The sequence below is a fragment of the Struthio camelus genome, chromosome 27 (genome assembly GCF_040807025.1).
Source record: "Struthio camelus isolate bStrCam1 chromosome 27, bStrCam1.hap1, whole genome shotgun sequence".
NCBI lineage: Eukaryota > Metazoa > Chordata > Aves > Struthioniformes > Struthionidae > Struthio > Struthio camelus.
This window is the reverse complement of record NC_090968.1, coordinates 1265947-1288879: the sequence shown is the minus strand read 5'-3', so window position 1 is coordinate 1288879 and position 22933 is coordinate 1265947. Positions and strand designations below refer to the sequence as shown.

The following is a 22933-nucleotide window of genomic DNA, read 5'->3' as shown; positions in this document are numbered from 1 at the left end:
CTCTGAGCGCTTTGTCTAGGCAGCGCTTCCTGCTTTGCTTGGAGCTCCCTTTGCGCCTGGCTTAGGCCTGCTGTAACCTCTGGCAGGCTGCGGGCACACGGGCCAGCCTTCGCCGGCCTCTCTTAATGCCAGGACAGAGAAGTGGGTCTGTCTCCACCGGCGACTGTAAACAGGTGCTTTGGGAGGAGTAAGAACAGGTTTGAGCATTGAACAGCTCCTCCACTACTCTTGCTGTGGGACCCATAGTGCCTGAGTTAGCCCTGAAGGTGGTGTTGGAAATGCTACAGTCACTGCAAACACCTGGAGTGTTAAAACACCAAGATGCTTGCCCTGCTGTCTGCCTGTGACTCTGGGACATGCCTGGAGTGTTATTTTGCATAGTGCTTTGAATTTCATAACCCGAGAGCTATCATCCCATCTGTTGTCACGGAGGGGACCAGCCAGGTGTGTTTGGAAACAGTGGTGCAATGTGGGCTGATAGAAATCAGATTTTACAGAGAGCTAAAGCACCCTGCCTTGCCTGGTTTAATACTTTCCCCCCAGTGCTGCTTGCGGTGCTATGAGGCCTGAAATTACCCTACTGTGTCTCTTTCAGCAGGTTTTAAGCCTGATTTGAATTATGCCTCTACAAAAGCACATTGATCGCCAGTGTCTGGGCCCATTGTTGGCTCCAACAAAAGTTCCTTTTCTTTCTCAGATCTCTGCCTAATGCCTTGGGAGCTGGCAGGCTGGCGTTGGAGCACTTACGTTGTCCCACTAATAACTCTGCGATCGCAAGCAAAAGGAAATAGGGTCATGTGAGGTTGATTCTAACATATTCCCTTTGGGTGGCCGAGCGGTTTCAAGTCAGATGATCTCCTGGTCTGGGCTGTTGTTTCTCAGTTTAAGTAGCTTGAAGGTTCCTGTTGGAAGAGGGCCCTGTGCTGGGCACAGCTCGCGGCCCAGCACGAACCCTGCCCTCAGGAGGTGAGTTACCCCCGCCTTGTAGAGGAGATAGTCAGCACCTTGGGGCTGTTGCCCAAACCATAACACCCCGCGGTGCTGTCAGTGACTGCCCTGGCCAGAGCCGTGATTGTGGGAGACCTCTCAAGACCTGTTTCTGCTCTGCCTCCAGACAACCATGACATCATTTCGCTGAAGCTTTACCAATTGACGGTAGAGCGGACGCCGGAGGAGGAGAAGCGGGACAGAGAGGTGTTCCTGCCTGTTGTGGACAACCTGAAGCTGCCGGGAAGTGAGTAGGAGCTACTGGCCTAGAGCAGGGGGAGATTGAGGTCCCCCTGGCCTGGTTGTAGGGATGGGGGGACCTCCAGAGTTGTAGACCTGAGGTGTTCGTGGAGCAGAAACGTGACCTCTCCAGCAAACCAGCCGAGCTCCAGCTGGAATCGAGAGGTCCTTGCCCAGTTGCTGTGCTGCCATGCTCCTCCCTGGTGATGGGAGGTTTGGGGCAAGCTGGTCTCCTAGCATCGAGGCGGTCTTGCAGGACCATCAGCCTCTCGCGCCAACCTCGGTGACCTTGTGGAGGGCAGCGCAGAGCGCTTGGAGGGTGCCACGGGCAGGGTGCCATGCAGGAGGCTGCAGAGATGCATCTGAGAGCCCGTATGTGCCTGAGGTCTTGCAGCCCCACAACAGCTCTAGTCCATGTGATGAGTTGCCCCGTGTAGCTTTGAGAAGCCAAACCCTGCCGTGGCGTGAGCCTGGCAGGGTGCATGGGGGTTACCGGTGCATTGGTGCGGGATGAGTAGCCACCGAGTGCAGGCGAATCTCAGCTGGCTTTTGGGCCCGGCTCTGTGCTGGACTCTTTGGGGGCTCACAGGCTGTTTCTGCCCTGCTGTTCTGTAGTGGAGGCCCCGCTGGAACCCATGAGCGGCCTGGCTCTCTTCTTAATCGTCTTCTTCTCCCTTGTCGCTGTGGTTTTTGCCATTGTCATTGGAGTCATTGTCTACAACAAGTGGCAGGAGCAGAGCCGGAAACACTTCTATTGACTTGGGAACCTGCCCGGGATGGCCCATTGCTAGTCTTTGCTAGCCGCATCCCAACTCCCACCCATCCCAGACTGTCCGGAGTGTGATGGACTGAACCTTGCGGCAGGGACCCTCATGTCCCCTGAAAAGCCCAGTGGGGACGGCTGCTGTTTCTTTTGTCAGGCTCCAGGACTCCCGCGCTGCTCCCAGTGGGAAAGGGGATCCCCAGCGCAGCGTGTGGTGGACTGAGAGCTGTGCGTCGCTGGGACAGACCTGCCGTCCCCCCGAAGGCCTGTTTGGAGCAGGAGCTTTGCTTAGTGAGACGTTTAGGAGGACGGGCTGGGCTGTGGGGCGCTGGCAGCACCGAGCCGTTTCTCTGCAGCGTGGGGATACCTGAACGTGGCTGTGAAATCCTGACTGAGCAAGACCCCAGCCGAACAGAGCCCAGCGAAGCACCCGCTTTCCTCGCCAGGCTCGTACAGCAACCCTTTGCAGTGGCTTGTCCCGAGCTGTTTCACTACCAATCAGGATTTGCTACAGCAGCATCCCCTGCTGTACAGGGTCACTGGGTGCAGACCATACTCCTCCTCGCTGAGGAGCGCAGTGGTCTGTTTGCCTTTGGAGAGGGCAGTGCTGCGCCGCAACGCTTGCCCTCTCTGCTGTGTGTTGAGGCACCCGACAGCCCCTCCTCGGCGAGGGTGTCTCTCCCAAGCTCTTAATCCTGCTCGGGCAGCGACGGCTGCTTTCTGTCGCCTGCCTTAGGCCATCTTTGGAGACTGAATTGCTTTTGTTTGTACCTTGAGTTGTCCCACCGCCATGCAACCCCTCTCTTAGTCACCACGGTTTGCTGTCCTCGGGCATCAGATGCCTGGCGGTTTTTCCCGGCGGCGAGGCAGGCCGAGCTGGGAACCTGCCTGGCTGCTGGGCACCGGCATCCCCGTTTTGAATTACCGATTGCTGCTGCGTCTCGGGGCTCAGCCCCTTTCCCTGCTCGGCAGGGCCGCTGCTGAGCGTGCCGCCGCCTCTGCGTGCCTCCCGTCCCAGCGCGGCCGTCTGCACCAGTGCTGTTTGCATGTCGTGTTGTGGCTTGTGGCCGACTTTCCAAGGGGTCGGTGCTCCCTCCTTCAGCTGGGTGCCGGTCCTGGGCCTTGCCGAAGGCTGCGGCTGCTGAAGAGCTGAGCCGTGCGGGGCGATTTAGGCTCCGGCCAGCCTCTTGGAGCCGTAGCTCTCGCTGCCTTTCAGGGAGTTGTAGTTCATTCCTACCTCAGTGACTGCTTTTTTTTTTTTTTTTTTTTTTTTTTTGGTAAACGAACTTGCTGCGTTTCTCCTGCCGGCAGTTGTGGGAACAGCTCCGGGATCCTCCTGCCCCTCTCCCCGCGAGCGAACCCGGCCGTAGCGGCCTCCGTCGCCTGCAAAGGGCTGGGCCGTTGGCAGCCGCCTTCGCCCCGGGGGACCGCGTCCTGGTCGCCGTAGGGCTCTGGCGGCTGCTTTGCTGGAGGGAGCGGCAGCCAGGCGGCGCGGGGCCCTTGGCGGGACCCGGCCGTTGAGACGAGGGAGGTGTTGGGTCGGTTGGATCCAGTCCCGGTAGCTCTGGCGACATCTAGATGGGAAATCCGAGGCCGCCCGATGGCTTTGCCAGCCGGTCAGCCCCATCTAACTTGTTTTCCCGCAGCGACATCCTCGCCGGCGTCCGTGCAGCCGCGTCCTCCTTGCCCCGCCGCTTCGCAGGGCGTTCGCTCGCCCGGGTCGCGCAGGCGGGACGCGTTGCAAGCCGGGGGGGGGGGACGCGCAGCTGGCATTGGCGGCTGGTGCTCTGTTCAGCAGGATGCTGCCGCCGGGGGAGGTGGGAGCTTTTAGAAGTGCCCAAAGGACGTTGCGGCCCGAAAGAACTGTTTCTGGTGTTTGCCTTTTTTTTTTTTTTTTTTTTTGCCTGATGACCAGGAATTGATAATGTGCGCGCCTTTTCCCAGAACTGTAATCGGTGTCTCGGAATAAACGTCGGTGTGTGTGACGTGGCCGTGCCGCCCGCCCTCCCGCCCTGACGCTGCCCGCGGCCCCTGAGACTTTGGACGCAGGAGGTCCCGGTGGGTGTTTTTCCCAGGCGCCTGCGCCTGTAGGATGAACCCCGGCGGCGGTCTGTCCCCGAAACGCCGTGGTCGAGCATGCAGTGAGTTGGTGTCGGCTCTCTGGGGCCACGTCCCAAGTTCCCTGTGCCCTAAGTAGCCAAAATTGGAGTAGCTCCCGTCCTTGTCCCCCCGCCCCAGTGCTCATCCTTGTGTCCCCGGAGCAGGGGGACAATGCTAAGTCAACCATCGCTCAAGGGTGGCTCTAGGTCTGGCTTTATTAAAGAGGGGGCGTGGGTACGGGGCAGCGGGGCATCACCTCGGTGATGCATCACCCCGTGCCGCGGCTTCCCTCGGGCATGCGGGGGATCTCCCCGAATCCTCCTGCAGTGGAGGGTGCCCCGGCCCCCCTCCTCAGAGCTGGCTACGGTGCCACGTCAGGGCTCGGCCGTGCTGGGGGTCGTCACCGCCTTGGTCACGCCGCCGCTGAAGGGATGCCAGCTCCGAAGAGGGTTAACCAGCTTCATGGCAAAATAGCCCTGCAGCGAGGGAGAGGGCGAGCTCGTGGGGGCGGGGGGGCTCGGCGGCCGCCGGGGAAGGGGGGTCCGCGGGGACGCCGTGGCCCCCCACTCACAGGGGCCGAGTAGATGAAGGTGAGGAGCAGCAGGGCCAGCAGGACCAGCGCCAGCCCCATGCTGATCTTGCAGCGGTTCTGCTGCCACACGGCGTAGCGCAGCGTGCGCAGCGGGGCCTGCAGCCACAGGAAGGACCACTCCGGGCGCCTGCGGGACCGCATCCAGCTCGGGCATCCCCGTATCCCGCCTCCGCCCCCCCTGCTTAAGGTTCCCGGGCTTTGGACTCCCGGGGAGCCGAGCGTCTCGCCGCCGCGGTTTGGGCTCACAGGGGTGGTTGGAGGGTTGGGTACATGTTGGGCTCCTCCCGGCCTTTCCCCGCCGGCCGTTCTTCCGCCTCCTTTGCCGTCAGCAGCTCCAGGCTCATCTCCAGCTTCCCCTGGCGGCGCGAGGACGGGGATGGGAGCCGGTGTGCTGGGCTGTCCCTGTTTTTCCCCCCCCCATCTCACCACCCTCTGCCTACCGCCAGGCGCTGCTTGCCGTCCTCCTCCACGGCGCAGGGCCACCAGCCCCTGGCGCACCTCTGCCGGAAAAGGGAGAAGCGGGGGGCCCGCGCCCCCCGCCGCGGCCAGGGCCTTTGGGTGCCCAGCAGCGCCAGGGTGCAGTCCCGGGGGCGCTGGGCCGGCCGGGGCAGGCTGGTGAGCTCCAGCTCCAGGACACCTGCAGAGAGAGCACAGAGGAGCCGGGGCACGTCTCTGGTGGGCAGGACTGGCCAGGGGACGGTCCCCGGCTGTCCCGGCGGGCAACAAGATGAGGCCTCACCGAGGAAGTCATCGGCCGAAAATTTGTCGTTGTCCCACACTTGGAGGATGAGCTTGGGGGGCACCTTCAGCACCGTCTCGTCCAGGCTCCAGAAGTGCTCCTGCGCGGGAGGCGAAGAAGGGCTCTGCTCGCCCAGGAGCCCCCCTTGCCCCCTTCCCGGAAAGGGTCGGGGGGCCCTGGGGTGCCGCTCACCTTTCTGGGCAAGACGCAGAGCTGCTCGGCGGGCAGGTAGTCGAAGGAGAAGACGAAGCGCCAGTTGAAGCTGCCGTCTCCCCGCAGCGAGCGGTAGTGCACGTCCGTCTTCTGCCTGTGCTCCTCCTGCCCGTCCAGCCACCTGCAATGCCACCAGGGCTGGAGGGGACGTCGCCAGCATCCCCCCCCCCCCCCCGGCTTCGGCACCGGTGCCACCATCCAGGGACGTGACGGTCGGGGCCGACGCCACTCACCCTTTGACGTAGATGTCGCTCATCCTCTGGCCCGTCAGGCTGGTGTCCTGCAGGTCCACGTCCCTCGTGTTCCAGATGATGCAGCGCAGCTCGTACCTGGGGAGGGGGACGTGGGGGCTGTGCCACCCTGACCTGGTCCCCGCTACCCTCCCCGGGGCCCGGCCACCCACTGCTCACCTCTGAGGCTTGCGGGGGGTGATGTTGACTGGGGGACCCGGGGGGCCGAGGCTGGCGGGGAACACGTCCACCCACATCTGCAGCTTGCCCTGCGCCGGGGGAAGCGTGGGTACCGGCAGTCCTTGTCACCTCCCCCCCCCCCCCAGCATCCCTCCCTGTCCTGTGGTCCCCATCACCCCAGGGTCTCCTATCATCTCTCCCTTTATTCCTCCCTGTCCAAGGTCTCCATCACCCCAGTGTCACTGTCACCCACCCTGGTATGTCTCCTTGCCCCATGTCTCTGTCACCCCCTCCAGCATCCCTCCTTGTCCCAGGGGCCCCATTGCCCCAGGGTCCCTCCTTGTCCTTGTCCCCGGTATCTCCATTACCCCAGTGCCCCTATCACTACCCCAGCATCCCTCCTTGTCCCAGGGTCCCCATCACCCCCCCAGCATCCTTCCTTGCCCCATGTCCCCATCGCCCCAGGGTTCCCATCACCACCCTAGCATCCCTCCTTGTCCCAGGGTCCCTCCTTGCCCTTGTTCCCCAATGTCCCTATCACCCCAGGGTCCCTATCTTCCCCCCCAGCATCCCTCCTTGCCCCGTGTCCCCGTCACCCCAGGTCCCTCCCTGCCCTTGTCCCCAGTGTCCTCATCATTCCCCCCAGCGTCTCTCCTTGTCCCAGGGTCCCCCTCGCCCCCACCAACATCCCTCCTTGCCCCATGTCCCCATCATCCCAGGGTCGCCATCATTCCCTCCAGCATCCCTCCTTGCCCCTGTCCCTATCCTCACGGTGTCCCTAGTGCCACCCCAGCACCCCCCACCCTACGGTGCCCCAGGCCCTGCCTGCTCCAGTCCGGGCTGGGTGCTGTTGTAGAGGGTCCGGGTCTCGAGGTGCTCGGGGACGAGGTGGCAAGCGTGGAGCAGGTGGAGGGCCAGGCGCTCACGGGGCGCCCCGGCGTGCTGGTACGCGGGAGCCCCTCTCTCTGCAAGGGCGAGCCCGTCACACCGCGGGCCGGTGCCCACCGCCCGCCTGGCGCCCGCCACCCCGACCCACCGAACTGCGTGAGGAGGAAGGTGGATCCCCCGAAGGCGACGGCGCTGCCGTCGGCGCTGAACTCGGGTGCCGGCAGCCCCCGCGCGCGGGCGAAGCGCTCCAGCGCCCGGCTGGGCGTCAGCTGGTCCCTCCATCGCCCGGGGCCGGCGCTGTGGGCACGGGGCCGGCTGGGGGCCACGGGCATCGCCCACCCCAGGGTGCCCACTGCTGCTGTTGCCCCCAGGCCGGGGCGGTCCTGTGGCCTGCTCAGGCACCCTGGGGTGGCCCTGGTGCCTCTGCCCCTGTGCCGTGCACGTAGCCACGTGCCACCCCACGATGCCTGAGCCGGGTCCAGCCTCTTGTGCCCACCCACATCCATCACCCTCTGCTCATCCTGCTGTGCCCATCCTCCTACGCCCACCCAAAACAATCTTCTTGTGCCTGTCCTGTGCCCACCCTCCTGTGCCCACCCAAAACCATCTCCCTGTGTCCATCCTCCTATGCCCACCCGTAACCATCTCCCCATGCCCATCCTCCTGCACCCTCTCTAAACCATCTCCTTATGCCCCTGCTCTTGTGCCCACCCAAAACCATCATCCCATGCCCATCCTGCTATGCCCACCCTTCTGCATCCACCCAAAACCAGCTCCTTGTGCCCGTCCTCTTGTGCCCTCCTGTAACCATCTCCCCGTGCCCACCTTTCTGCACCCACTCCAAACCATCTCCTTGTGCCCATCCTCCTGTGCCCACCTGTAACCATCTCCTTGTGGCCATTCCCCTGCACCCACCTGGCCTCACTCCCTGGGTGCCCGTTGCCCCGTGCCCACCCCCGTGCCCCCACAGCACCCACGTGCGGTACAGCCGGGGCAGCCCGCAGTGGGCGCGGAAGCGGGACAGCAGGCGGTTCTCCAGGTCGATGCTGGTGCTGCCGATCTCCTGGTCAGGTGGCAGCAGGTCGTAATCGAAGAGCGAGACGTGCAGGTCCTTCTCCAGTGGGATGGTGCCCGTCAGCTCGAACAGCCTGCCATGGGTGACAGGAGTCACACAGGGAGTGGGGGCCCACAGGGATGGGGATCTGCTGGCATGAGGAGCCACCAGATGGGAACCTAGTGGCACGGAGACCTGCTGGCATGGGGAATGGGGGGGACCTTCTGACTTGGGGACCTGGTGGCACAGGGATCCTCTGGCATGGGGATTGGGGACCTGGTGGCATGGGTGCCCACTGGCATGGGGACCTGCTGGCATAGGCATTGGGGACCTGGTGACTTGGGGACCTGCTGGCATGGGGACTGGGGATGTGGTCACTTGGGGAGCTAGTGGCATGGGCACCCACTGGCATGGGGATCCACTGGCAAGGGGATTGGGGACCTGGTGACTTGGCGACCTCATGGCATGGAGGCCCAATGTTGAAGAGATTGGGGACCTGGGGACCTAGTAGCATGGGGACTATGGGAATGCCATGGGGAATGGAGACACCCGAGCATGGGCACCCAGTGGCACAAGGACCCACCGGCATGGGGTCCCATGGCATGGCCACCCTACCCCACATCAGGGCCCCTGGGACCCTCGGCTCGGTGCCACCCATGGGTGGCAGTGCCATGGGGATGCCCACCCTGGCCGTACCTGCCAAAAACGGGCTGCAGGGTGTTGGGCACATACTGATTGCGGTCGCCCACCTTCTTCGTCCCCAGCGAGATGCGGATGTAGGGGTCGCACTGGTGGGACGGGGCCATCAGGGTGGCACAGGGGGCCGTGGTGGGGCTGAGCGCCCATGCCAGGCACCCATGGGTGGCCTTACCAGCCCATTCCTGTCCCTGGGGGGCAGGTCGAAAGCCCGGATGATGTAGACCCGCACCAGGCACTCCTGGGGCTGGCTGGGGGGCAGCTCCTGGAAGTGGCGTGGCGGTGGGGGCACCCCGGGGTCCTCCGGCAGCGGGTAGATGCGGAAGAGTCCCTGCAAGCGGCACGGCCGGGGATGCCGGGGGTGGCCCGTGTCCCTGTGCCCGGGTGCTGCACCCGCGGCGGCTGCGGGGGGGGGTCTCACCTTGAACTCCCCCACGGGCACGGGGTCCTCGCCGGCCTCGGTCCTCCCCGCGGTGCGGTACAGCGGGAAGGTCTGGCAGAAATCCTGGAGCCCCTCGAATTCGGGCAGCGCCTCCAGCTCGCAGCTGTAGACCTGGGGACACGGCGACGGTGGCAGGCCCGTCCCCAGCCTCGTCACCAGCATCAGCCCCGTCCCCGGCTGTGCTCACCGTCAGGCTGTCCCTGGCCATCCCCAGGCGGCTCTTGGCCGTGTCCCCCGTGGCCGTGTAGAATTTGCTCCACCAGTCGCCCTCTTCCTCCTCCTCTTCCTCGCCCTCCACAGCCTGGCAGGGAGCAGGGTGAGGCGGAGAGGGACACCGGCCTGGTGGCCCCGGCAGTGGCCCCGGTGGCCCGGTTGCTGTGCCCACCTTGTCCCCAGCCCCCATCTCAGCGGTGATCCTGGCCAGTAGCTGCAAGGAGGAGAGGACAAGCGTCTGGCTGCGGCCGGGGGGGGGAACTGAGGCACGGGGCTGTGGCAGTGGGGACAGAGGCTCGGTGGAGGTGACGCGGGGCCACTCACCTGGGCAATCCAGCCCTGGGGAGCAGCTGCATGTGGGAGAGACAGGCAAATAAATCAGTGCAGAGCCTGGCGGGGACAGGGCAGGAGGGGACGTGGGTGGGGCAGGGACGGGGCAGGGACGGGGCAGAGAGAGAGCAGGGCTGGGGTGGGTGGGTACCAGGATGGAGCAGGGCTGGGACGGGGATGGAGAAGGGCTGGAGCAGGGCTGGGACGGGGATGGAGAAGGGCTGGAGCAGGGCTGGGACGGGGATGGAGAAGGGCTGGAGCAGGGCTGGGACGGGGATGGAGAAGAGCTGGAGCAGGGCTGGGACGGGGATGGAGAAGAGCTGGAGCAGGGCTGGGATGGGGATGGAGAAGGGCTGGAGCAGGGCTGGGACGGGGATGGAGAAGAGCTGGAGCAGGGCTGGGACGGGGATGGAGAAGGGCTGGGGCAGGGCTGGGACAGGGATGGAGAAGGGCTGGGGCAGGGCTGGGACGGGGATGGAGAAGGGCTGGAGCAGGGCTGGGACGGGGATGGAGAAGGGCTGGGGCAGGGCTGGGACGGGGATGGAGAAGGGCTGGAGCAGGGCTGGGACGGGGATGGAGAAGGGCTGGGGCAGGGCTGGGACGGGGATGGAGAAGGGCTGGAGCAGGGCTGGGACGGGGATGGAGCAGGGCTGGGGCAGGGCTGGGATGGGGATGGAGAAGGGCTGGAGCAGGGCTGGGACGGGGATGGAGAAGGGTTGGAGCAGGGCTGGGACGGGGATGGAGAAGGGTTGGAGCAGGGCTGGGACGGGGATGGAGAAGGGTTGGAGCAGGGCTGGGACGGGGATGGAGAAGGGTTGGAGCAGGGCTGGGACGGGGATGGAGAAGGGCTTGAGCAGGGCTGGGACGGGGATGGAGAAGGGCTGGGGCAGGGCTGGGACGGGGATGGAGAAGGGTTGGAGCAGGGCTGGGACGGGGATGGAGAAGGGCTTGAGCAGGGCTGGGACGGGGATGGAGAAGGGCTGGGGCAGGGCTGGGACGGGGATGGAGAAGGGTTGGAGCAGGGCTGGGACGGGGATGGAGAAGGGCTGGAGCAGGGCTGGGACGGGGATGGAGAAGGGCTTGAGCAGGGCTGGGACGGGGATGGAGAAGGGCTGGGGCAGGGCTGGGACAGGGATGGAGAAGGGCTGGGGCAGGGCTGGGACGGGGATGGAGAAGGGCTGGGGCAGGGCTGGGACGGGGATGGAGAAGGGCTGGGGCAGGGCTGGGACGGGGATGGAGAAGGGCTGGAGCAGGGCTGGGACGGGGATGGAGAAGGGCTGGGGCAGGGCTGGGACGGGGATGGAGAAGGGCTGGGGCAGGGCTGGGACGGGGATGGAGAAGGGTTGGAGCAGGGCTGGGACGGGGATGGAGAAGGGTTGGAGCAGGGCTGGGACGGGGATGGAGAAGGGCTGGGGCAGGGCTGGGACGGGGATGGAGAAGGGCTGGAGCAGGGCTGGGACAGGGATGGAGAAGGGCTGGAGCAGGGCTGGGACAGGGATGGAGAAGGGCTGGAGCAGGGCTGGGACGGGGATGGAGAAGGGCTGGAGCAGGGCTGGGACGGGGATGGAGAAGGGCTGGGGCAGGGCTGGGACAGGGATGGAGAAGGGCTGGAGCAGGGCTGGGACGGGGATGGAGAAGGGCTGGAGCAGGGCTGGGACGGGGATGGAGAAGGGCTGGGGCAGGGCTGGGACAGGGATGGAGAAGGGCTGGAGCAGGGCTGGGACGGGGATGGAGAAGGGCTGGGGCAGGGCTGGGACGGGGATGGAGAAGGGCTGGGGCAGGGCTGGGATGGGGATGGAGAAGGGCTGGAGCAGGGCTGGGATGGGGATGGAGAAGGGCTTGAGCAGGGCTGGGACGGGGATGGAGAAGGGCTGGAGCAGGGCTGGGACGGGGATGGAGAAGGGCTGGAGCAGGGCTGGGACGGGGATGGAGAAGGGTTGGAGCAGGGCTGGGACGGGGATGGAGAAGGGCTGGAGCAGGGCTGGGACGGGGATGGAGAAGGGCTTGAGCAGGGCTGGGATGGGGATGGAGAAGGGCTGGAGCAGGGCTGGGATGGGGATGGAGAAGGGCTTGAGCAGGGCTGGGACGGGGATGGAGAAGGGCTGGGGCAGGGCTGGGACGGGGATGGAGAAGGGCTGGGGCAGGGCTGGGACGGGGATGGAGAAGGGCTGGGGCAGGGCTGGGACGGGGATGGAGAAGGGCTGGAGCAGGGCTGGGACGGGGATGGAGAAGGGCTGGGGCAGGGCTGGGACGGGGATGGAGAAGGGCTGGGGCAGGGCTGGGACGGGGATGGAGAAGGGTTGGAGCAGGGCTGGGACGGGGATGGAGAAGGGTTGGAGCAGGGCTGGGACGGGGATGGAGAAGGGCTGGGGCAGGGCTGGGACGGGGATGGAGAAGGGCTGGGGCAGGGCTGGGACGGGGATGGAGCAGGGCTGGAGCAGGGCTGGGATGGGGATGGAGAAGGGCTTGAGCAGGGCTGGGACGGGGATGGAGAAGGGTTGGAGCAGGGCTGGGACGGGGATGGAGAAGGGCTGGAGCAGGGCTGGGATGGGGATGGAGAAGGGCTTGAGCAGGGCTGGGACGGGGATGGAGAAGGGCTGGAGCAGGGCTGGGACGGGGATGGAGAAGGGCTGGGGCAGGGCTGGGACAGGGATGGAGAAGGGCTGGAGCAGGGCTGGGACGGGGATGGAGAAGGGCTGGAGCAGGGCTGGGACGGGGATGGAGAAGGGCTGGGGCAGGGCTGGGACAGGGATGGAGAAGGGCTGGAGCAGGGCTGGGACGGGGATGGAGAAGGGCTGGGGCAGGGCTGGGACGGGGATGGAGAAGGGCTGGGGCAGGGCTGGGACGGGGATGGAGAAGGGCTGGAGCAGGGCTGGGACGGGGATGGAGAAGGGTTGGAGCAGGGCTGGGACGGGGATGGAGAAGGGCTGGAGCAGGGCTGGGATGGGGATGGAGAAGGGCTTGAGCAGGGCTGGGATGGGGATGGAGAAGGGCTGGAGCAGGGCTGGGATGGGGATGGAGAAGGGCTTGAGCAGGGCTGGGACGGGGATGGAGAAGGGCTGGGGCAGGGCTGGGACGGGGATGGAGAAGGGCTGGGGCAGGGCTGGGACGGGGATGGAGAAGGGCTGGGGCAGGGCTGGGACGGGGATGGAGAAGGGCTGGGGCAGGGCTGGGACGGGGATGGAGAAGGGCTGGGGCAGGGCTGGGACGGGGATGGAGAAGGGCTGGAGCAGGGCTGGGACGGGGATGGAGCAGGGCTGGAGCAGGGCTGGGACGGGGATGGAGAAGGGCTGGAGCAGGGCTGGGACGGGGATGGAGAAGGGCTGGGGCAGGGCTGGGACGGGGATGGAGAAGGGCTGGAGCAGGGCTGGGACGGGGATGGAGAAGGGCTGGGGCAGGGCTGGGACGGGGATGGAGAAGGGCTGGAGCAGGGCTGGGACGGGGATGGAGAAGGGCTGGAGCAGGGCTGGGACGGGGATGGAGAAGGGCTGGAGCAGGGCTGGGACGGGGATGGAGAAGGGCTGGGGCAGGGCTGGGACGGGGATGGAGAAGGGCTGGAGCAGGGCTGGGACGGGGATGGAGAAGGGCTGGAGCAGGGCTGGGACGGGGATGGAGCAGGGCTGGGGCAGGGCTGGGACGGGGATGGAGAAGGGCTGGAGCAGGGCTGGGACGGGGATGGAGAAGGGCTGGAGCAGGGCTGGGACGGGGATGGAGAAGGGCTGGAGCAGGGCTGGGACGGGGATGGAGCAGGGCTGGAGCAGGGCTGGGACGGGGATGGAGAAGGGCTGGAGCAGGGCTGGGACGGGGATGGAGAAGGGCTGGGGCAGGGCTGGGACGGGGATGGAGAAGGGCTGGGGCAGGGCTGGGACGGGGATGGAGAAGGGCTGGGGCAGGGCTGGGACGGGGATGGAGAAGGGCTGGAGCAGGGCTGGGATGGGGATGGAGAAGGGCTGGAGCAGGGCTGGGACGGGGATGGAGAAGGGCTGGGGCAGGGCTGGGACGGGGATGGAGAAGGGCTGGGGCAGGGCTGGGACGGGGATGGAGAAGGGCTGGAGCAGGGCTGGGACGGGGATGGAGAAGGGCTGGGGCAGGGCTGGGACGGGGATGGAGAAGGGCTGGAGCAGGGCTGGGACGGGGATGGAGAAGGGCTGGAGCAGGGCTGGGACGGGGATGGAGAAGGGCTGGGGCAGGGCTGGGACGGGGATGGAGAAGGGCTGGGGCAGGGCTGGGACGGGGATGGAGAAGGGCTGGGGCAGGGCTGGGATGGGGATGGAGAAGGGCTGGAGCAGGGCTGGGACGGGGATGGAGAAGGGCTGGAGCAGGGCTGGGACGGGGATGGAGAAGGGCTGGAGCAGGGCTGGGACGGGGATGGAGAAGGGCTGGGGCAGGGCTGGGACGGGGATGGAGAAGGGCTGGAGCAGGGCTGGGACGGGGATGGAGAAGGGCTGGGGCAGGGCTGGGACGGGGATGGAGAAGGGCTGGAGCAGGGCCGTACCGGGGCCAGGCAGCGTGGCCGGGTGGCCCTCGGTGGCCGGCTCGCAGCAGTACTGCTGCAGGCTCTGCACGCTGGCCTGGCCCACCTCCGGCCGGTAGCCGAAATCCCGCGTGTCCAGCACCCGCAGCTTGATGGGGGGCATGTAGTCCTCCTCCACGGGCAGGTGCTGGGGGAGCGCCGAGCTGGGGCCGTCACCCGCCGGGCAGCACCCATGGGTGGCGAGGGTGGGGGAAGGAGGGAGAGGCAGCCGGGCAGGCGAGCAGCTGGGGTGCAACCCCTCACCAGGGCGAGCAGGAAGGCGTTGACGGGGAAATTGGGGTTGGCGCGGAGGTCGGCGATGGGGGGCGTCCGCAACGCTTGGCCGCCGCACTCCACCACCAGGCTGGGCGCCCGCACGGGCAGCGGGCTGCCGCCGCGCAGCCCCCGCAGCCCCCAGGCCAGCACCTAGCGGGTGCCGGCAGAGGGTTACGCCGGCGAGGAGGGGGCCGGAGGGCACCGGGCGGCCGCTCCGCCTTCGCTCACCTCCAGGGCCACGAGACGTAGGGCCGGGCGGATGCCCGCCGGGATGCTGAAGGTGCCCTTGCTCCACGGCGGGGCCGGCAGCTGCGCCAGGGTGCCGTCCTGCTGCCCAAGGAGGAGGAGGAGGGGGAGAAGGAGGAGGAGAAGGAGGAGGAGGAGGAGGAGGAGGATGAGGAGGAGGAGAAGGAGGAGGAGGATGAGGAGGAGGAGGAGGAGGAGGAGGAGGAGGAGGAGGAGGAGGAGGAGGAAGAGCGGAGGTGGTGGGCCGGGCGGCGAGCCTGGCGCTCACCTGGGCGTCGTGCAGCAGCTCGAAGGCGGCCAGCAGCTCGCCCGCCGGCCCCGCCGGCCCGCTGATGGGGTAACGCCGGAGCCGGGGTGCCCGCCGGCGTCCCACGTCCAGGCACACGGCCGGCCGGCACACGCTGCGGCCCAGCAAGGCGCCGGCGCCCTGCGTGGGGTGCCCCTCAGCCAGATGTGCACCCCTTCCGCCCACCATGGATGGTGCCGACCCAGGGGTGACCACACCGTGGGTGTCCTCTACCCATGGGTGTCCTCCACCCAGGGTTGCCCCCATCCAGGGATAACCCCCAAACGTGGGCGTCTCTCAACCGTAGGTGCCCCCCCACCATGGGTGCCCCCAGCCATGGGTGTCCCCCCTGCTCAGGGATGACCCCACCACGGGTGCCCCCAAGCACAGGTGTCCCCCGTCAAGGGGTGCCCCCCACCCATGGGTGTACCCATCCCTGGTGCCCCCAACCATGGGTGTCCCCTGCCCAGGGTTGCCCCCGTCAAGGGATGCCTTCCACCCATGGGTGTCCCCATCTCTGGTGCCCCCAACCATGGGTGTCCTCACCCATGGGTGCCCCCCACCCAGTGGTGTTCCTTGCCCAGTGGTGTCCCCCAACTATGGGTGCCCCCAACCATAGGTGCCCCCACCTAGAGTTGCCCCCATCAAGGGGTGCCCCCTGCCTATGGGTGCCCCCAACCATAGGTGCCCCCACCTAGTGTTGCCCCCATCAAGGGGTGCCCCCTGCCTATGGATGTCCCCATCCCTGGTATCCCCAACCATGGATGCCCCCATCAAGGGGTGCCCCCTGCCTATGGATGTCCCCATCCCTGGTGCTCCCAACCATGGGTGCCCCTACCCAGGGATGCCCCCACCCAGTGGTGTCCCCCATCCATGGGTGCCCCCAACCATGGGTGTCCCCCGTCCAAGGTTGCCCCCACCCATGGGTGCCTGCCATCGCACCCCGCCGTCCTGGTCGAAGACCTCCACCACCACAACGGGGGGCTCAGCGCGGATGCCCTCGGGGTCGCCGTAGAGCAGCACCCGGTCGAAGAGCAGCGTCTGGTCCCAGCGGGGGTCCAGGGTGGCCGGCAGCGGGCGCGTGCGCTGGCTCACGTGCACGAAGGACACGTGGGCCACGGGCTCTGGGGCGAGAGCGGCACCCGTCTCAGCCCGGGAAACCGGGTGCCCGCCCCGGGGCCGGCGAGTCCGCCCGGGCGCCCACCTGCGCTGGCCTTGGCACCTCGGGGTGCCAACCCCATGGCCTGGAAGAGGTAGCAGCGCAGCTGGAAGTAGCTGGGCTCTGCAACGAGAGGGGACCTGTGGTGTTGCACCTGGCCCTGCAGCACCCGGTCCTGCAGCACCTGACCCTGCAGCACCCAACCATGCAGCACCCAACCATGCAGCACCCGGCCCCGCAGCACCCAACCCCGCAGCACCCGGTCCCGCAACACCCAGCCCCGCAGCACCCAGTCCTGCAGCACCCAACCCCGCAGCACCCGACCCCGCAGCCCCGAACCCTGCAGCACCCAGTCCTGCAGCACCCGACCCTGCAGCACCCAACCCCACAGCACCCGGCCCTGCAGCACCCAGTCCTGCAGCACCCGACCCCACAGCACCCAATCCCGCAGCACCCGACCCTGCAGCACCCGGCCCTGCAGCACCCGGCCCTGCAGCACCCACTCACGTGTGAAAACGCAGAGGATGAGGGGCGCGCTCTGCACCGCCGGCCTCTTGCCCTCACCCGGCGCCTGGCTGGCCTCGGCGGCGGTGGCCGCAGCCTCGTCCGGCGCCTCCGCGCCCTGCGGGTGCCAAGCGGGTGCCCCTGAGCCGGCGGCGGGTGCCGGGCGCCCCGGCGCGTGCCCCGCGTCCCCCGCCACCGTGTCACCGCCGTACCAGGGAGCCGTCGAGGAGGAAGATGGGGGCGCCAGGGCCCGGGCGCTCGGGCAGCAGGCGCCGGTGCCAGCAGCGCCGGCGGCGCACGTCGCCCGCCTGGGGCTGCAGGTGGAAGCGGCGCCCGGCGAAGGCGGCGTATTCCCAGGCGTCGGCGCCCGCCGGCCCCTCGGGCGCGTGCTGCGAGCGCGGCGCGGGGCCCGCGGCCAGCCTCAGCGCCGCCCTGGCCTTGCCACCTCCGGCCCTGCCACCTCCGGCCCTGCCACCCCTGTCCCTGCTGCCCCTGTCCCTGCCATCCCGGCCCTGCCGCCTCCATCCCTGCCACCTCCATTCCTGCCACCCCTGTCCCTGCCGCCTCCATCCCTGCTGCCCCTGTCCCTGCCATCCCAGCCCTGCCGCCTCCATCCCTGTCACCTCCATCCCTGCCACCCCATCCCTGCCACCCCATCCCTGCCATCCCATCTCTGTCACGTCCATCCCTGCCACCCCCATCCCTGCCACCCCCATCCCTGCCACCCCCATCCTTGTCACCCCATCCCTGCCATCCCCACCACTGTCATCCCTGTCCCTGTCACCCCATCCCTGTCACCTCCATCCCTATCACCTCCATCCCTGTCATCCCATCCCTACCACCCTGCCATTGCCGCCCCATCCCTGTCACCCCACCCCGTCACCCCCATCCCTGTCCTCCTGTCCCTGCCACCCCGTCCCTGCCAACTCTCACCATTGCCACCCCGTCCCTGCCACCCCAGCCCCACTGTCCCCAACCCTGCCACCCCGTCCCTGCCAGCCCCGCGCCCCGTCCCCACCAGCCGGAGGAAGGTGGCCACGTCCTGGTGCCGGCTCGGGGCGCCGGGGTGGCGGCGGCGGGTGCGAAGCCAGCGCCGGCGCCGGTGCGTGTGGTAGGTCTTCTCGGCGGCGTGCCAGGCGGGCGGCGGGCTGCCGGGAGCCCCGCTCACCCCGTACTCCCAGCCTGCGGGCAGCCGGGCACCTCGCCACCGTCCCCGTCCCCGTCCCCGCGGGGCCCCCGCCGCCCGCGGCCACTCACCGGCCTCGTCCACGGCGCCCGTTGCCTCCACCCGCCAGCCATCGGTCACCTGCCAGCCCTGGGGACAGGCGACCCGCTCCTTGGGGGGCACCGCCGCGCCGGCCTGCGTTGGGGAGCGGGAGGCGTCTCGGGGGGGCTGTCGTCTGCCCCGGCCGCGCTCACGTCGCCCGCCCCGGGGGGCTGAGAACTGCCAGGCTCGGGTCGCCGGCTGGCAGCTGAGTCCTGCCACGCTCGTGTCACCTGCCCCCTGGGGGCTGAGCCCGGCCACGCTCGTGTCGCCCGCCCCAGGGGCTGAGCCCCCCAGCAGGCTCATGTCACCTACCCTGGGGGCTGAGCCCTGCCACACTCGTGTCACCTGCTGGCGGATGAGTCCTGGCGCGCTCACATCACCCACCCCGGGGCCTGAGACCTGCCACGCTCATGTCACCCGCTGGCAGCTGAGTCCTGGCGCGCTCACATCACCCACCCCGGGGCTGAGCCCTGCCATGCTCATGTCACTCGCGGAGAGCCGAATCCTGGCGCGCTCGTGTCACCCACCAGGGGCTGAGCCCTGCCACAGTCATGTCACCCGCCGAGAGCTAAGTCCTGGTGCGCTCGTATCACCCACCAGGGGCTGAGCCCTGGCGCGCTTGTGTCACCCAGCGGGACCTGAGCCCTGCCACAGTCATGTCACCCGCCGAGAGCTAAGTCCTGGTGCGCTCGTGTCACCCACCAGGGGCTGAGCCCCGGCGCGCTTGTGTCACCCACCAGGACCTGAGCCCTGCCACAGTCATGTCACCCGCCGAGAGCTAAGTCCTGGCGCGCTCGTGTCACCCACCAGGGGCTGAGCCCCGGCGCGCTCGTGTCACCCAGCGGGAGCCGAGCCCCGGCGCGCTCGCGTCGCCCGCCCCGGAGAGGCGCCAGCCCCCGGCCCTGCCCGGCCCCGCGCTCACGGCGTCGGTGTCGGGCGCCGCCGCCGGCCCCCACTCGCCGCCGGGCCGCCGGCTCTCGTTCTCGTACACCTCCTCCAGCACCTCGGCCACGTTGGTCTCGGCGTCCAGCAGCAGCCTGGGCACCGGCGGCGTCAGGGCCGGGCCGCCGGGCGCCTCGGCCCCCCGGGGTCGGGGTCGGGGTCGGGGTCGGGGGGGGCCGAGCCTCGCGCCCCTCGCCCCGCGGGAGGGGGGCCGGCGCTCACCGCCGCTGCGGCTGCACGCTCCAGTCGCCGTCCCAGCGCCAGCCCTTGGGCGGCCGCAGCTTGTCGCGGGGCAGCCCCGCTCTGCCCGTGATGTCGGAGAAGCCGGGCGGCGCCGCCAGCCCCCGGGCGCCCCATTTGCCCCAAACCTTCATCTGGTTCTCGTACTGCGGCGGCGGCCGGGGGGGGGCGCTCGTGTCACCCACCCTGGCAGCTGAGCCCTGCCGCGCTCGTGTCACCCACCCTGGCAGCTGAGCCCTGCCGCGCTCGTGTCGCCCACCCCGGGGGCTGAGCCCTGCCGCGCTCGTGTCGCCCACCCCGGGGGCTGAGCCCTGCCGCGCTCGTGTCGCCCACTGGCAGCTGAGCCCTGCCGCGCTCGTGTCACCCATCCCGGGGGCTGAGCCCTGCCGCGCTCGTGTCACCCACCCCGGGGGAGCTGAGTCCTGCCGCGCTTGTGTCGCCCACTGGCAGCTGAGCCCTGCCGCGCTCGTGTCGCCCACCCCGGGGGGCTGAGCCCGGCCGCGCTCGTGTCGCCCACCCCGGGAGCTGAGCCCTGCCGCGCTCGTGTCACCCACCCCGGGGGAGCTGAGTCCTGCCGCGCTCGTGTCGCCCACTGGCAGCTGAGCCCTGCCGCGCTCGTGTCGCCCACTGGCAGCTGAGCCCTGCTACACTCGTGTCACCCACCCCGGGGGGCTGAGCCCTGCCGCGCTCGTGTCGCCCACCCCGGGGGGCTGAGCCCTGCTGCGCTCGTGTCACCCACCCCGGGGGCTGAGTCCTGCCGCGCTCGCGTCGCCCACTGGCAGCTGAGCCCTGCCGCGCTCGTGTCGCCCACCCCGGGGGCTGAGCCCGGCCCCGCTCGTGTCGCCCACTGGCAGCTGAGCCCGGCCACGCTCGTGTCACCCATCCCGGGGGCTGAGCCCTGCCGCGCTCGTGTCGCCCACTGGCAGCTGAGCCCTGCTACACTCGTGTCGCCCACCCCGGGGGCCGAGCCCGGCCCCGCTCGTGTCGCCCGCCAGGCGGCCGCGCCGCGCCCCCCGCCGCCCGCTCACCGTCTCGGCGTAGACCCGCAGGGTGCCCTCGAGGTGCCGCGGCAGCTCCCGGCTGTCGGCCACCAGCCCCAGCCAGAGGCGGACGCGGAGCTGGGCGCAGACGGCGCCGGCCGCCCCTTCGCTCCGCGCAGCCTGCGCCGCAGCCGGATGAGCCGGAGCGCAGCCCGGGGAGGGGGCGCGGACCCCCCCCCGCCCCGGCGGCGTCTCCTACCGTCAGGAAGAGGGTCTGCGTCTTGCCGCAGAGCCCGCCGCAGGCGCCGCTGGTGGAGAACATGACGGCGGAAGCCTTCACGCGGGCGCAGGCCACGCGCCGCTCCTTGCGCAGCAGCCGCAGCACCACGTCGGGCACGCTGGCCTGCGGCTGCCGGGCGCACAGCTCGTCGGCCGCCTCGCCCGCCGCCGCCGCCGCCCGCCGCCGCCCCGCGTCCCCCAGGCCGCACCTCCGGCACGGCGGCGGCGATCCTCCGCAGCCAGCCGTCGGCCGCCAGCAGCAGCGCGGCGCGCTCGGCCCCGGCGCCGGCGGCGGCCGCGGCGATTTGGCGCAGCAGCTGGAGCCGCGCGGCGCGCAGGTGCCCGTCCAGCGCCGTGGCCGTGGCCTGCGCCTCCAGCCCCGGCAGCGCCTTCCTGCGAGAAAGAGAGGCCGCGGGCAGTCCCGGGAGGGACGGGCGTTTTTCCAGCTTTCCCGGAGGGGGGGGGGGGAAGAAAAAAAACCCACCCAGCAGGCGCGTGCGGGGTTTTTTTTTTTTTTCCCCCCCTCCCTTACTTGCAATCCTTGACCAGCTCGCGGAGCAGCTTCCTCCTGGCGTCGTCCCAGGCGGCATCGTCGGCTTGCCGGAGGCCGCGCAGCGCGGCCAGGTTGCGCTCCTGCGCAGCAGAGCGAGCCATGCCCGCTGCCCGCCGGGGACGCCCGGGGGCCCCCGCCGACGGCCCCGGCCCCCGCCGCTCACCAGCCGATCGTGCGCGGCCTGCAGCGCGTTCAGCGAGTCCCAGCGGTGGCTCACGTCCTCCCAAAAAGAGGTGAAGGCCACCACGGGCTTGGCGTCGTACCAGGGCAGGTAGTAGTAGCGGTTGCCTGGCCGGGAGAGGGGAGGAAAGCGGAGGGGGCTGAGCCAGCACCGCGGCCAGCGACCCTCCTCCCGCCCCGCTCCCCGACCCTCCTCCCGCCCCGCTCAGCATCCCTCCTCCCGCCCCGCTCCCCGACCCTCCTCCCGGCCCGCTCCCCGACCCTCCTCCCGCCCCGCTCAGCATCCCTCCTCCCGCCCCGCTCCCCGACCCTCCTCCCGCCCCCCGCTCCCCGACCCTCCTCCCGCCCCCCGCTCCCCGACCCTCCTCCCGCCCCCCGCTCCCCATCCCTCCTCCCGCCCCGCTCCCCGACCCTCCTCCCGCCCCGCTCCCCGACCCTCCTCCCGCCCCGCTCCCCATCCCTCCTCCCGCCCCGCTCCCCATCCCTCCTCCCGCCCCGCTCCCCATCCCTCCTCCCGCCCCGCTCCCCGACCCTCCTCCCGCCCCGCTCCCCATCCCTCCTCCCGCCCCCCGCTCCCCGACCCTCCTCCCGCCCCCGCTCCCCATCCCTCCTCCCGCCCCGCTCCCCGACCCTCCTCCCGCCCCGCTCCCCGACCCTCCTCCCGCCCCGCTCCCCATCCCTCCTCCCGCCCCGCTCCCCATCCCTCCTCCCGCCCCGCTCCCCGACCCTCCTCCCGCCCCGCTCCCCGACCCTCCTCCCGCCCCGCTCCCCGACCCTCCTCCCGCCCCGCTCCCCATCCCTCCTCCCGCCCCGCTCCCCATCCCTCCTCCCGCCCCGCTCCCCGACCCTCCTCCCGCCCCGCTCCCCATCCCTCCTCCCGCCCCGCTCCCCATCCCTCCTCCCGCCCCGCTCCCCATCCCTCCTCCCGCCCCGCTCCCCGACCCTCCTCCCGCCCCCCGCTCCCCGACCCTCCTCCCGCCCCGCTCCCCGACCCTCCTCCCGCCCCGCTCCCCATCCCTCCTCCCGCCCCGCTCCCCATCCCTCCTCCCGCCCCGCTCCCCGACCCTCCTCCCGCCCCGCTCCCCATCCCTCCTCCCGCCCCGCTCCCCATCCCTCCTCCCGCCCCGCTCCCCATCCCTCCTCCCGCCCCGCTCCCCGACCCTCCTCCCGCCCCCCGCTCCCCGACCCTCCTCCCGCCCCGCTCCCCGACCCTCCTCCCGCCCCCCTACCATCATAGACGGCCCGGCTGTGCTGGGTGGTGGAGGCGGCCGGCTTGCAGCTGGTGTCGGCCGTGTTCCCGTAGTTGCCGATGCTCACCTCGAACTGCACGAGCTCCGAGGTGGCCGGCAGCATGGTGGCCGAGTAAAACACGGCGCACAGCCCGTACTTGCGGCGCGACAGGTAGCGCTGCCCGAGGGAAGAGCCGGCTCCGGCTGAGGGTGCCGCAGGGACGAGCCCTGCCGAGGCGGCTCCCCGCAGCCCGGTCCTTCCGGCTCCCCCGTCCCACGCGGGCGCCCCCGCTACCTCCGCCCTGGTGATGTCCTCGGCGGTGACGGTGTCCTTCTCCCGCTCGGCCGGGCTCTCCATGCTGGTGCTGAGCTCCAGCAGCACCCGGCCGCGATACATCACGCTGTGGTCCCCCTGCAAGGCACAGAGCGGCTGGACCGACCCCTCCGACGGCACCCACCCGCCCCGACCACCGGCCACACTCACGCTGGAGCCGCCGGCTCTCTCGGCGGGGTCCGGCCGGGCGGCGAGGTCGCCGTAGATGGGGAGGAAGCTGGGTCCGAAGCAGGGCAGGAAGCCGGAGAAACCCCCTGCGAGCGTGGGAGAGTCTCAGC

The 22933-nt window shown here is 69.4% G+C and overlaps 2 protein-coding genes across 8 annotated transcripts in view; one reads left to right on the top strand and one right to left on the bottom strand.

Annotated features, from left to right (window-relative positions):
* The window catches only part of LMAN2L (lectin, mannose binding 2 like), an 11647-nt gene extending 7672 nt beyond the window's left edge, over nucleotides 1–3975 (top strand). For 4 of the 7 annotated variants that reach the window (XM_068920634.1, XM_068920633.1, XM_068920632.1 and 1 more), the window contains 2 exons: nucleotides 1115–1234; nucleotides 1843–3975. In XM_068920634.1, coding sequence (XP_068776735.1) covers nucleotides 1115–1234; nucleotides 1843–1985 — 263 coding nt within the window. In that variant the 3' untranslated portion in view covers nucleotides 1986–3975. Of the gene's footprint in view, nucleotides 1–697; nucleotides 1235–1842 lie in introns of those variants that run through there. The other 3 variants (XR_011136463.1, XR_011136461.1, XR_011136462.1) reach the window with 3 other exon arrangements.
* The window catches only part of LOC104149048 (myoferlin-like), a 27322-nt gene continuing 6414 nt past the window's right edge, over nucleotides 2026–22933 (bottom strand). Inside the window, exons 13-45 of the mRNA XM_068920521.1 lie at nucleotides 22617–22733; nucleotides 22322–22499; nucleotides 20340–20752; nucleotides 20129–20260; nucleotides 19083–19246; nucleotides 18841–18955; nucleotides 17909–18011; nucleotides 17670–17833; nucleotides 16864–17040; nucleotides 16655–16769; nucleotides 16193–16270; nucleotides 15931–16112; nucleotides 14971–15129; nucleotides 14685–14786; nucleotides 14445–14606; nucleotides 14163–14328; nucleotides 9662–9687; nucleotides 9510–9551; nucleotides 9312–9425; nucleotides 9104–9235; nucleotides 8858–9013; nucleotides 8683–8774; nucleotides 7910–8080; nucleotides 7081–7229; nucleotides 6870–7009; nucleotides 6045–6133; nucleotides 5868–5963; nucleotides 5614–5755; nucleotides 5422–5521; nucleotides 5123–5319; nucleotides 4929–5038; nucleotides 4662–4809; nucleotides 2026–4566 (exon numbers count right to left, since the gene is read on the bottom strand). Of these exons, the coding sequence (XP_068776622.1) occupies nucleotides 4465–4566; nucleotides 4662–4809; nucleotides 4929–5038; nucleotides 5123–5319; nucleotides 5422–5521; nucleotides 5614–5755; nucleotides 5868–5963; nucleotides 6045–6133; nucleotides 6870–7009; nucleotides 7081–7229; nucleotides 7910–8080; nucleotides 8683–8774; nucleotides 8858–9013; nucleotides 9104–9235; nucleotides 9312–9425; nucleotides 9510–9551; nucleotides 9662–9687; nucleotides 14163–14328; nucleotides 14445–14606; nucleotides 14685–14786; nucleotides 14971–15129; nucleotides 15931–16112; nucleotides 16193–16270; nucleotides 16655–16769; nucleotides 16864–17040; nucleotides 17670–17833; nucleotides 17909–18011; nucleotides 18841–18955; nucleotides 19083–19246; nucleotides 20129–20260; nucleotides 20340–20752; nucleotides 22322–22499; nucleotides 22617–22733 (4533 nt within the window). The 3' untranslated portion in view covers nucleotides 2026–4464. The remainder of the gene's footprint in view (nucleotides 4567–4661; nucleotides 4810–4928; nucleotides 5039–5122; nucleotides 5320–5421; nucleotides 5522–5613; nucleotides 5756–5867; nucleotides 5964–6044; nucleotides 6134–6869; nucleotides 7010–7080; nucleotides 7230–7909; nucleotides 8081–8682; nucleotides 8775–8857; nucleotides 9014–9103; nucleotides 9236–9311; nucleotides 9426–9509; nucleotides 9552–9661; nucleotides 9688–14162; nucleotides 14329–14444; nucleotides 14607–14684; nucleotides 14787–14970; nucleotides 15130–15930; nucleotides 16113–16192; nucleotides 16271–16654; nucleotides 16770–16863; nucleotides 17041–17669; nucleotides 17834–17908; nucleotides 18012–18840; nucleotides 18956–19082; nucleotides 19247–20128; nucleotides 20261–20339; nucleotides 20753–22321; nucleotides 22500–22616; nucleotides 22734–22933) is intronic.